The following is an 11,671-nucleotide window of genomic DNA, read 5'->3' as shown; positions in this document are numbered from 1 at the left end:
GTGGAGGCAGGGCAGGCCACTCCTCTGTGGCCATCAGGCCAAGCCGGGTGGGAGGGTGTTGGCTGGGGTCAGGGTCCTGATTTATTCAGGGGTCACAGAATCTGTTTGCCCCCTGTGAGTGGGGCACTCAAGAAAAAGTGCCCTAGGGGAGCCCCTTTGTGAAAGTTCCTCGTTGTTCCCATCCTGCTCAAATATCACCATCCCAGAGAGGCCTGCTCTCAACAATGGTCACTTTCTAGCACATTCCTCTGATTTATTTCCTTCTTGACATGGACCCTCTCTGAAATGACCCATCCAAGCTCCTTTTCTCCTTCATGCCCGGTCCTCCTTCTGGCTGGGAGTGAGGGCGGAGAAGCGGGATGTGGCCCTGCCCTCCGACAGCAAGCTGGGCACGACTGGGTGATTTGGCGGGGTCCTGGAGGTCAGCGGGTCACTGTGGCCCCAGCGAGGGACTCACTCTCTCAGCCCTCCGAGGCTGGTGAAAACCACCTGAGCTGCTCAAGGTGGGAGACCTGTTCCTCATCTGATCCCACTGGGCGGTGTCCTTTGAGATGGGGCCTGGAAAGGGCCAGTGGGCCCCCAGAGGAAGCAGGATGCAGGGTGGCCCCGGTAGGACAGGTGGACACTTGAGAGGCGATGAGGTCCGGACGACCCCAGGGTTGAGAGAAGAGTGAGAGCGGTAGAAGCTTCGGCGAACGGTGGGAGGGAGGGGAGGAGGGCGGTGCAGCGGGTGCAGTGCGGGGGCAGGACGGTGGAGCAGGGGCCTCGGAAAGGCTGCGAGGCCCCACGCGGCGCACAGCCCGCGTGTCTACGGCGGCGACGGAGCCCCAGGCTCCGGAAGCTCCCCGGCCGCCGGCGCGCAGAGCCCCAGCGCCCGGTGCCCGCCCCGCGCGCGCGTCCCCCTGCGCCGGCAGGCCTGCGTGCGCGTCCCCGAGCGCCGTGCGCGGGCCCGGCGGGAACGCGGCCGGGGCGGCCGGGGCCACCCCGCCCAGACCCCGCCCAGACCCCGCCCCGCGCACGCCGGCCGAGGCCCGCGTGACCGGTCCGGGTGCAAACAGTCCGGTCAGCTGACTTTGCCAAGTGCGCCGTCATCCAGGCTATAAGCGCTCGACCTCTGGGCGCTCCGGTCCGACCCGGCCGCCGCCACCATGCAGCCCCCCAGCGTGCTGCTGCTCGTTCTCGGCCTGCTGGCCGCGTCCGCCGCCGCGCTCATCAGGTGAGGCCCTGCGACCCCGTGCACCCCGCGACCCCTCCGTGTACCCCCCCCTTCCGTGTACCCCTCCCTCGTGCACCCTCCCGTGCACCCCGCGCCCCCGGTGCCCTCCGTACGCCCTGCGCTCTGGAATGCGGGCTGTGCCGGCCCGCGCGGCCTCCTGCAGGGCCTCACCCGGGGTCCCCCGCCAGCCCGGGGACCCCTCTTCTCTACCACGGTGGAGTCTGCCTTGGGGGGGGGGGGCAGGAGGCGGCGGGAGGGAGGATGGCGGAGACCCAGGCCGACGAGCCTCCCCAGGACAGGTGGGGCCGCGGCACCTGTACTCAAGGCCCACCTGTATGGAAGTCTGGAGACCCAGGTGTATCTGGGCAAGTTATTTTCCCGCTTCTCCCCCTGCCCTTTGCCAGCTGTGGATTGGGCATGGTCGCCTTTGGTTTGGGTCTTGGGCTCTTACCCGGGAGACCTTCTGGGTGCTGGGGGCCCCCGGGGGTCTCAGATACAGTAGGGAGTTAGCCTAAGGAGAGGGTCCGAGTGAGGGGCGCAGCTGGCACGGGGCTGCGGGGTTCTCCACCTGTGCCCTCGCTCTAGTGAGGACCACACCTTCTTCAGGTCTCTAGGGCCTGCCCCCCCTGTACCAGGAGAGGCCACCAACCCCAGGCCTTGTGGGCCACCCAGGCCGAGGAGGGCGCTTCCATCCCCCACTCCCACTCTGGCAAGGCAGCCTGAGCGCCCCCCGCCCCCCCCCCCCCCCCCCCCCGCTTGGGGAGGGGTGTGGTGGGCCAGCCCCTCTGCTCCTGCACCCACCCTTGCCCCCCTTCCCCCCGCCCCGGGGCCTGGGAAGGCATCCTTCCAACTCCAAGGCGGGCCTTTTGCCCAGGGGCAGATGGGTGAGGTCATAGGGCCGTGGGAGCTGGGGGGGGGGGGGGGGGCGCCAGTGGGACTAAGCCTTGCCAAAGGGCTGCACCATGGGCTGTGGCCTGGGGGCGTGTGGCCCCTAATGGACCCTCCCCTGACACCACCCACAGGCCTCCTCTCCAGGGATGCGTGGCTGTCTGGGGACTGAACCTGGGTTGCTTGGGGCTGGGCAGCTGAACCAGAGCCCCTCACACCTCCTCCCTGTCCTCTGGGACTGCTGGTGCCTGTTTCCTGGGTTACTGGAGGGCGTGCCCCTCTCCCCCCAAGCAAGAACCTTGGGCTTTTACGGCCTACAAGGTCTTAGACAAGAGTCCCATCTTTTTTTTTTTTTAATTTTTTTTTTCAACGTTTATTTATTTTTGGGACAGAGAGAGACAGAGCATGAACGGGGGAGGGGCAGAGAGAGAGGGAGACACAGAATCGGAAACAGGCTCCAGGCTCTGAGCCATCAGTCCAGAGCCTGACGCGGGGCTTGAACTCACGGACCGCGAGATCGTGACCTGGCTGAAGTCGGACGCTTAACCGACTGTGCCACCCAGGCGCCCCAAGAGTCCCATCTTCTGAAGCAGCCCTTGGCTTGCTGGGAAGGGCCAGCCGTGACCTTGAACTCCCAAATCCCCTGGGCTGGGAGGACCTGTCATCCAGGTGTGTGAGTTTGCTCAGGTCTGCTCTCCTGCCCCACCCCTGCGCCATGGAAGCAGGGGTGCAAGCTTAAGGCCTGGAGGAGCCAAGGGTCCGGGTGGGGGAGGGACCTCAGGCACAGGAACCGGGACACCTGACCTCAACCCCGTGCTCTTTCTGCCCAGGCAGACTGCCAAGGCTGGGAGGCAGGGGCTGCCCGTGGGGGTGCCCTGGGGCATCTCCGAGGAAGGCAGACCCGGGAGCACGGACCCCTAGCCTTCCAGTGCAGTCCTTGCCCTCCTGGGGTCTGTACCGTGGTGGGGACAGAGCACAGACCAGCAGTAAATAAATTCACTACAGCATCGCAGAGGGCCCTGGATGGAAGCGGGGTCACATGAGGGATGGCCAAGGAGGGCTTCTCCGAGGTGGCAGTCTTGAGTCCCATCTGGTGGCCAGGAGACGGCCAACCAGAGGCCACACACGGGGAGTGGGGACCTCTCTGCATGGCGTCTGTGGAGAACAGATTGAGAGGGCCAGGCGGATGGGTCACCTGTGACGCTGATGTCCTAACAGACCCCCATGGGCCACTGTCCCAGAAGAGACCAGAGCAGACACAAAGCGGGGGACGGGGATGGGGTGGGTGCTTTTGGAGCCCCTGGCGGCTGAGGGTGCAGAGGGGGAGGCGAGCCCTGACAGGCCCCCTCCTCTTGACAGAATCCCACTGCACAAGTTCACATCTGTGCGTCGAACCATGTCGGAGTTGGGGGGCCCCGTGGAAGATCTGATTGCCAAGGGCCCCGTTTCGAAATACGCCCAGGGAGTGCCCGCTGTGACTGGGGGGCCCATTCCCGAGATACTGAAGAACTACCTGGACGTGAGTATGGGGGTCTCCCCTTGGGGCGGGGGCCCGGTCGGTGGCGAACACTGATTTGATGGGAACTGATAAGCCAGCACGAAATACTCTTTTTTTTTTTTTTTTTTTTTAACGTTTATTTATTTTTGAGACAGAGAGAAACAGAGCATGAATGGGGGAGGGGCAGAGAGAGAGGGAGACACAGAATGGGAAGCAGGCTCCAGGCTCTGAGCCATCAGCCCAGAGCCCGACGCGGGGCTCGAACTCACGGACCGCGAGATCGTGACCTGAGCTGAAGTCGGCCGCTTAACCGACTGAGCCACCCAGGCGCCCCAAAATACTCTTTAGCAAGCAGCGCTTTTGCTGAACCCCCCTGCTCGGTGCGGGGGAGGGGCTTCTGCTCAGCCACATCCTCCCCTGCGGTCACCCCTGCCAGGTGGAGGACTCGCACGGTGTCCTGGGGGGTCTGCACGGCTCCCCTGCAGGGCCTGCTTGTGTAGGGTGAGGGTGGGTTGGGGTGCCCTTGGCCCCTACATGACCTCTCCCCCTGCGTCCCGCTGACCATCACCGACCTCAGAAGCCGCCTTGTTCTTTTCTTATTTTTAATTTTTTTTTTTAAACGTTTACTTATTTTTGAGAGAGAGACAGAGCGCGAGCAGGGGAGGGGCAGAGAGAGAGGGAGGCACAGAATCCGAAGCAGGCTCCGGGCTCCGAGCTGTCGGCACAGAGCCGGATGCGGGGCTCGAACTCACAAACCGTGACATCATGACCTGAGCCGAAGTCGGACGCTCGACTGACTGAGCCACCCAGGCCCCCCAGAAGCCACCTTGTTCTTGAGGCCGGTCTGTGGGATTGTGGGACAGGGCCACCCTCTGCAAATCACCGGGCTGGGCCCAGGGCCGTCAGCTGGGCACGGAGGAGCCTGCGTCAGGCCCCGAGAGGCTGTGGGGTCCTCGTGGGTCATCTGGGCCAGCCCGCCCAGGCGTAACTAACTGCCTTGGAGCTTCTGTGGGGGTGCATGTCCCGCCGGGAGGCCTGGCGCCACCCGCGACCCAGTTCCGCCTCCTTACCTCCTTCCTCTGGCCAGCAGCCAGCCCTGCACCTGCCCCGTGCTCCTTGAGGGATGTTTTATAAGCTACATAGCACGCCAGAGCTGGCCCGGCCTGGTCCCGCCTCTGGGGCCAGGTTCTGGGGCTGCCCGGGTGGGCGTCCTTCTGTCTCTCCTGCCCCTGAGTCTTGGGGACCTCGCTCCTTGCTGCCATCCAGCCTCTGGCCCCCCTGTGGCTGGGACAGGTGGCTCCGGCCTTTGTCCTCTCTTGCCAGAGCCCCAGCAGTGCCAGGAAGCTGTGGCCTCACGGGCATGTGACTGGACTCGGCGGGGGGGTTGGGGGGTGCTGACTGACCGGTTCCTGGTCCCCCAATTCAGGCACACACACACATTTGCTGAGTCATCCCCCAGCCCCCCCATATCTGGACACTTCTGCTTGGTCATGAGGCAGCAGCTGTGGGTTTTCCCTGGAGCCAAGTGGCAGCAGAGAGGCTCCCACAGGGACCAGAGCCGGAATCCCATGGTGACCTGTGGTCTAGGCCGCCTCTCAGGGGACGGGGGCGCCCAGGCCGGCAGGACCCGGGGGCCTCAAACTCGTATCTCACATCCAAGCCCTCGTGTCCTCTGACCTATGAGAGCATCGACGACGAGGTTTGAGGCTCGGGGGGCGTGTGCCCCCTTCATGGTCACCTGAGCCTTGAGCCAAGTACCCTGGGCTTCTCAGGCTGCCCTCCTCCGCTGTGTACAGATGGGGAAACTGAGGCTCAGAGCAGGGAAGGCAGGGAGTCTAGGCAGTGAGGGACTCTGAGCCAACACTGTCGGTCTCCAGGGTGCACCTCCTCCCTTTGGCCGTTCGCATGCCTCCACCTAGAAGTCCTCCAGGCTTGGCCCTGTGGGACAAGGGCAGGGTGGGAACTGAGGTCCCAGAGGCGAGCTGTGACTTGGCTCCCATCCTGGGGAAGAAGTCTCCCCTTCTGGGCCTGGATCTGTGAGGCAGAGGGGTCTTCCAGGGTATGGGGACCAGCGGCTGGGGGGGGGGAGGGGGGCGGGAGGGGGTAGGCTCCAGTGTCTCCTCAGACTTGGGCCTTCCAGAGTCTGACTCCCAAGGCAACCAGTGGTCCCTCTGCGGCCCAGCGGGAACGCGGGATGCCCCCCGCCACGCCGCGGCCCTGAGGCACGCCCCTCCCCTGCCCAGGCCCAGTACTACGGGGAGATCGGCATTGGGACGCCCCCACAGTGCTTCACGGTCGTCTTCGACACCGGTTCCGCCAACCTGTGGGTCCCCTCGATCCACTGCAAGCTGCTGGACATCGCCTGCTGTGAGTCACAGCCCCGCCTCGTGCGGCCGAAGGGAGCAGGCAGGGAGGGGAGGGCCCCAGGGTGTGGGTACGCGGCCTGGACGCCACCTCACACGCATGCAACCCCCCTCCCACCCCCGGCCGCACACTCTCCCCCGGGCTCCGGGCCCTGCCGCCCTACCTCGGGTGCAGCCCCGTGCGCGGGGGCCAGCAGGCCAGGCCTTGGGCCTTCGGTGGCCCTGCCTCGGCCCCTCTTGGGCGACGTGCGGCTTCCAGCTCTTAGCCCCACCAGACGCGCTTGGCCGCTCTGCCCTCCCCGGGCACCCCGCTTTCCAGGTGTCTGTGCAGGGCCCCGGGGTGGCCAAGGGTGGAGGAGGCCAGGTCAGAGCACTGCTGGCCGAGGCCCAGGCTGGCGGGGGCGGGGGGGGGGGGGCTCCGTGGCAGGCGCCCAGGGCCTGGCGGGGGCAGCGGGCTGACGGTGGCTCTGCCCGCAGGGCTCCACAACAAGTATAACAGCGGCAAGTCCAGCACGTACGTCAAGAATGGCACGTCCTTCGACATCCACTATGGCTCCGGCAGCCTCTCTGGGTACCTGAGCCAGGACACCGTGTCGGTGAGTCTGTGGCGAGGCCGCTGCTGGGCCCTGGGATGCTCCCCGTGACCCCGGCCCCACCGCAGGGCCGGGCCGCTGAGCGTTGAAGTGGGGAGAGCGGGCCAGCCAGGGTCTCGACGCCCGTGGAGCCACCGGGGCACGGGTGTGGAACCGGGACCCGGCAGGCAAGCGAGTGATTGGCGGTGCGGCCTCCTCCCAGCCTCGCGGCCGGCGGCCAGGCAGGGGAGCCGGTCAGGGAGGGCTGAGGTGTGCCAGAGCCCCTGTGGAGGATGCCAGGAGGGCCGTCTGGGCACCCGAAGCCCCAGCCGGACCAGGAGGCTGCAGGGCACGCCAGGGCCTGCTTGTCTGGACGGTGGGGAGGGCCGTGGCGGCTGGGGACCTTCCTGCAGGCGCACTGCCCCTGCCCCGTATCCACCTGCTCTGTTAGGGTCCCCTCCTCCTGGACTCTGTGGGTCCACAACAGGATGTCGTCTGCCACGCTCCCCTGTTCCCGGTGTTGCAGGGTGTCAACCCCAAACAGACGTTTCTTCCCACATCCTGCCCTGCCTCTCTGTCAGCTGCCTGGCCCGTGGTGGGGGAGGGGCGGCGTGGCCTCAAGTCTGCTGAGTTGGGTCATGGGGTTGGGTCATGGGGTTCCAGCAGGCCAAGGGCAGGAGCAGGCCTGGGCCGGCGGGGGGAGGGGGCCAGGAGGCCAGAGCCGAGCACGGAGCCCAGCCCTCTGAGCTGACTCCAGCTCAGTCGGTGCCCCGACCAGCACAGACCCCACGTCCCTGTCCCACCAGTGCCGCCAGCCTTTCTCCCGGGCCCTCTGCCCGTCTCAGGTCCTGGGTGCGCAGTGGCGGGCGGGGGCCGAGCACCGCTGCTCCGTGGGGACAGAGTGGGTATTGGAGCTGTGGCCGTGAGCGCACGCGCGGGACCTGGGGTCGGGCCCCGCAGGCCCCTGCGGCCCGCTGACCACCCCCCTCCGGCCTGCAGGTACCCTGCCAGACTCCGACCGTGGCTGGCGTCAAGGTGGAGAGGCAGATCTTCGGTGAGGCCATCAAGCAGCCGGGCATCACCTTCATCGCAGCCAAGTTCGACGGCATTCTCGGCATGGCCTACCCCCGTATCTCTGTTGACGACGTACTCCCCGTCTTTGATAACCTGATGAAGCAGAAGTTGGTGGAGAAGAACATCTTCTCCTTCTACCTGAACAGGTGGGGTGGGAGGGCCGGCCCCCTCTCTGCCCCAGTCCTCACCCCGCTTCCCAGCTCAGTGTGGCTGAGTGCAGGGGGCTCGGGCCACCACCTCCCTGGCCACCCTCCAGGCGCCGGGCTGCAGCTTCTGACCTCTGACCGGAGGCGGGACTGGCCCCCCTCTTGCAGACCCACGGGCAGCCGCACAGCCCGGGCTTCCCACCGGGAGCGGCTCGGGCTATGGGTCCAGCATCTTGCTCAGCGGGCCGCCTGGGGAGAACCGGACCCCGGTCGGGAGTCACCACAACTCCTCCTGGGTCCGTCAGCCCGGCTTTCCCTGGGCCTGATGAGAGGAAGACGTGGCCCGGGTCACTGATGGCCTAGAGGGGACAAAGCCGTGGGCCCCAACCTGAAGCAGGGCCTCTGGAGACGAGGATTCTGGGGGCTTTCCACGGAAGGTGACCCCAGTTGGGCCTTGAGTGCCAGATGCTGCTAGAGGCGGCCGTGGGCCAAGATTGGTGTGGAGTGCGGCCTCCGTCACGCCATCTGGAAGCAGCCCCCAGTGTGTCCGTGCCTGCCGCAGAGAAGGCCCCCACCCCGGTGGCCCTTGCCCCACACGGAGGGTGGGGTCACCTATGTGCAGGGGCCTCGTCTCTCCCCTCAGGGCAGTGCCAGAGGCCCTGATGGGGGTGTGCCAGGCCTGGACGTGTGGGCAGCATGTGAGCGGGCAACCCTGCCGACCACCGGTGGTCACCGCGCCACCTTCCCCCCCCCCCCCAAAGCCCTCACCCTCCAGAGCCTGCCCACTTGCCCTTCTGGCTGAATGCCAGCTCGAACCCTGCCCTCAGCCTGGCCCCTGCCTGGGTGCTGCGCTCTGTCCCTTGATCAGAGCTTGGTCGGTGTAAATACCCAGCGGCCGGGCCGGGCAGAGCCACCCCTGGAGGCTGGTCTTTTCCTGTGAAGCCTCGGGCCCAGGGTGGGTGGACAGGGGGAGGGGACCCAGGAGGTTGGCCAGGCCCAGGCCCAGGCCCAGGCCCAGGGACGGACAGTGCGGTCAGTGCGGTCAGTGCTGTCAGTGCTGGGTGGGGGCCGACGGACAAGGGCAGGGAGGTGGGGCAGGGCTGCGGGTGGGGAGCGGACAGGAGGCCGTGGTCTGGGATTTCAGAGGTGATGGGCGGTGAAGGCCAGGGGGGAGGGCTGGAGGCCACAGGTAGTGGAGGGAAGGCCACGTTTGGCCTGGTGCTTTCTGGGTGTGGGGACAGCCCAGGAAGAAGACCGCGAGCTCAAACACTAAGTCTGGAGAAGGGTCTGGAGGTGGGAGGGTGCTCAGTGCAGGCTGAGCGGAGATGTGGGGGTGGGGGCAGTTGGGTGAGGATGTGGACGGAGAGCGTCCCTGGAACAGCAGGTGCACGGGCCCCAGGGCAGGAGTGAGCTGACTTCGGTGCCGCCTCCTGCAAGCCCTCCCTGGTTTGTGTTGTTTTCACGCAGAGGAGGGTCCCCTCCTTGGGCTCCTAGCTTTCACTTCCCTGTCTGCCCGCTGTCTTGACCCTGGCCCATTTCCGCTGGCAGACCAGGAGCGCCTGAGGTCTGGGCGGTATCTCGTGGCCTGCAGGCCACACGGGGTGTGGGATTGGAGCCCCTCCCCTCGGGGAGAAGGAAGTCCCCTCCCTTCCAGAACCTTCCATCCTTGTGGGTCTTTGGAGAGCACCCCCCCCATCCTCCACCCTTCACCCTTTGCTTCTGACTTGGCTCCAGCTGGTGCCGGTGGCACCCGACGCTCAGGCCGGAGGCTTGGTGTGGGGGCGGGCAGGGGTCCCCCGTGCTCGAGGGGCAAGGGCGGCCGACTTCCTCTTTTCTCTCTTCCCAGGGACCCTAACGCGCAGCCCGGGGGTGAGCTGATGCTGGGTGGCACGGACTCCAAGTACTACAAGGGCTCCCTGTCCTACCTGAACGTCACCCGCAAGGCGTACTGGCAGGTCCACATGGACCAGTGAGTGTGGGGCCCCTCCCAGCCCCCCCGCAGCCTCTGGGCAGCTCCAGCTCTCGGGGCTGGGAGGCTGCAGTGGGCGTGCTGGGCCCTGGACCCCCCTGGCCCTGGGTGCCTGTCCCACCTCCTGGCACCCAGCTGAGCCCCTGGCCCCTGGGCTCGGGCCCTGCCCCGCTCGTGATGTCAAAGGCGGCTGTTGACCTGCTGTTGGCCTCTTGGGCCCCAGCCAGCCTCCACCCCCAGCCAAAGAGAGGAAGAGAGGGTCCTGAAGAGGCGGGGGTCCCAGGCGGCCCTGGCGGTAGGACTGACCCCCCCCCCCCCCAACCCCCCGGCCCCACCCCGAGCCCAGCCAGGGGCCTTACACCTCCTCCCCCTCAGGGTGGACGTGGGCACCAGCCTGACTCTGTGCAAGGGGGGCTGTGAGGCCATCCTGGACACGGGCACCTCCCTCATGGTGGGCCCCGTGGACGAGGTGCGCGAGCTGCAGAAGGCCATTGGGGCTGTGCCGCTGATCCAGGGCGAGGTGAGTGGGCCCAGCAGTGTGGGCAGGATGCCGCCCTCCACCCCCCCCCCGCCCCACCACCGGCCACACCTAAACTCTCTTCCCTCCCTCAGTACATGATCCCCTGCGAGAAGGTGTCCACCCTGCCCGAGGTCACTGTGAAGCTGGGGGGCAAAGGGTACAAGCTGTCCTCGAAGGACTACACGCTCAAGGTCAGTGGGGGCAGGGGCAGGTGGGCGGGGCGCTGACCACCAGGGCACAGGGCACAAGCTGTCCTCGAAGGCCTACACGCTCGAGGTCAGCGGGGGCTGGGGGGGCAGGGCAGGGGCAGGTGGGCGGGGCGCTGACCACCAGGGCCGTCCCAGGTGTCGCAGGGCGGGAAGACCATATGCCTGAGCGGCTTCATGGGTATGGACATCCCCCCGCCCGGTGGGCCGCTCTGGATCCTGGGTGACGTCTTCATCGGCCGCTACTACACCGTGTTCGACCGGGACGAGAACCGGGTGGGCCTGGCCGAGGCCACCAGGCTGTAGCCGCCACGCCCGCCGCGGAGGAGGGAGTCCAGGAGGAGGAGGCCGGCCGCCCCCGCCCTCCTGGCCGCCCCGCCACACACTTTCACACTCACACCCCCGCTCTGCGGGCGCCTCCGGCCCGCCGATTTCTTCTGAGGTTTTCCCCAGCCCTGGTTGTGGAAGTCCCGCCCACACGCCCGTCTGTCCGTCTGTCTGTCTGTCTGTCTGATGGAGGGCCGGGTGTGGGCAGCAGCCGTGGGCTGATCGGCGCGGAGCCGCTGCACTAACTCGGATGACCGGGCCCCGCTTTGCAGCCGTCCCCTTTGTATCCCAGGGCCCGTCCCCCGGGTCGTCCCCCGCCTCCCCAGCCCCGGGGGCCTGGCTGCCCAGGCAGGGCCTCTGGACTGAGCCCACACCCTGTGCCAGGCTGTTCTCTGGGTTCCTCTTCTGCCTGGCCTGGGGTCCCGGCCCCACCCGTGCTTCTGCGTGGGCCCGTCGAGGAAGGGCCAGCCGAGGCCCGAGGACAAGCAGGAAGGGGTTGGAAGGATAGGGGCTCAGAGACCAAAGCCAGCCTTGTGACACGTGTGGGGTCATCCTGGGGCTTGACCTCGTCCAGGAGGGCACTCGTGGGTCCAGGGTTGGGGAAAAAGGGGAAGGGGGCTGGTGCCTCCGTCTCTGGTGGCTGGGAGCCAATGTTGATGTGAAAATACAGTTGTTTGGGCCTCTTTTTTCTGTGTTGGCATGTGTCGTGTTTGGTGGGAGGGAGGTTCTGAATGCGGACGTGGGAAGGAGCTGGTGTGGCCGGTGTGAGGCTGTTTCAGAGGGCTGACTCACAGCCAGGCTGGGGCGAGGGGCGGGGAGGGGCCTTTGGGGGTGCCCTGGCTCCCAGCCCCCAACCCCCCTGCCCTGCACAAGGGACCCTGGAGGCTTTGGT

At 66.8% G+C, this 11,671-nt stretch overlaps 1 protein-coding gene across 1 annotated transcript; it reads left to right on the top strand.

Moving 5' to 3' along the window:
• Positions 1-1,045: 1,045 nt before the first annotated feature.
• Positions 1,046-11,465, top strand: CTSD (cathepsin D). Its single transcript, XM_086696532.1, has 9 exons — positions 1,046-1,216; positions 3,464-3,623; positions 5,846-5,969; positions 6,443-6,561; positions 7,537-7,757; positions 9,604-9,726; positions 10,102-10,246; positions 10,339-10,437; positions 10,591-11,465. Exons 1-9 carry the CDS (start codon positions 1,149-1,151, stop codon positions 10,756-10,758), a joined length of 1,227 nt encoding a protein of 408 aa, XP_086552658.1. The 5' UTR covers positions 1,046-1,148; the 3' UTR covers positions 10,759-11,465.
• The last annotated feature ends 206 nt before the right edge of the window (positions 11,466-11,671 follow it).

Source organism: Puma concolor, unplaced genomic scaffold (genome assembly GCF_028749965.1).
Source record: "Puma concolor isolate L17-30 unplaced genomic scaffold, mPumCon1.1.hap2 unalloc_scaffold_40, whole genome shotgun sequence".
Taxonomy (NCBI): Eukaryota; Metazoa; Chordata; class Mammalia; order Carnivora; family Felidae; genus Puma; species Puma concolor.
The sequence above is the reverse complement of the archived record's forward strand: the minus strand, read 5'-3'. Positions and strand labels throughout refer to the sequence as shown.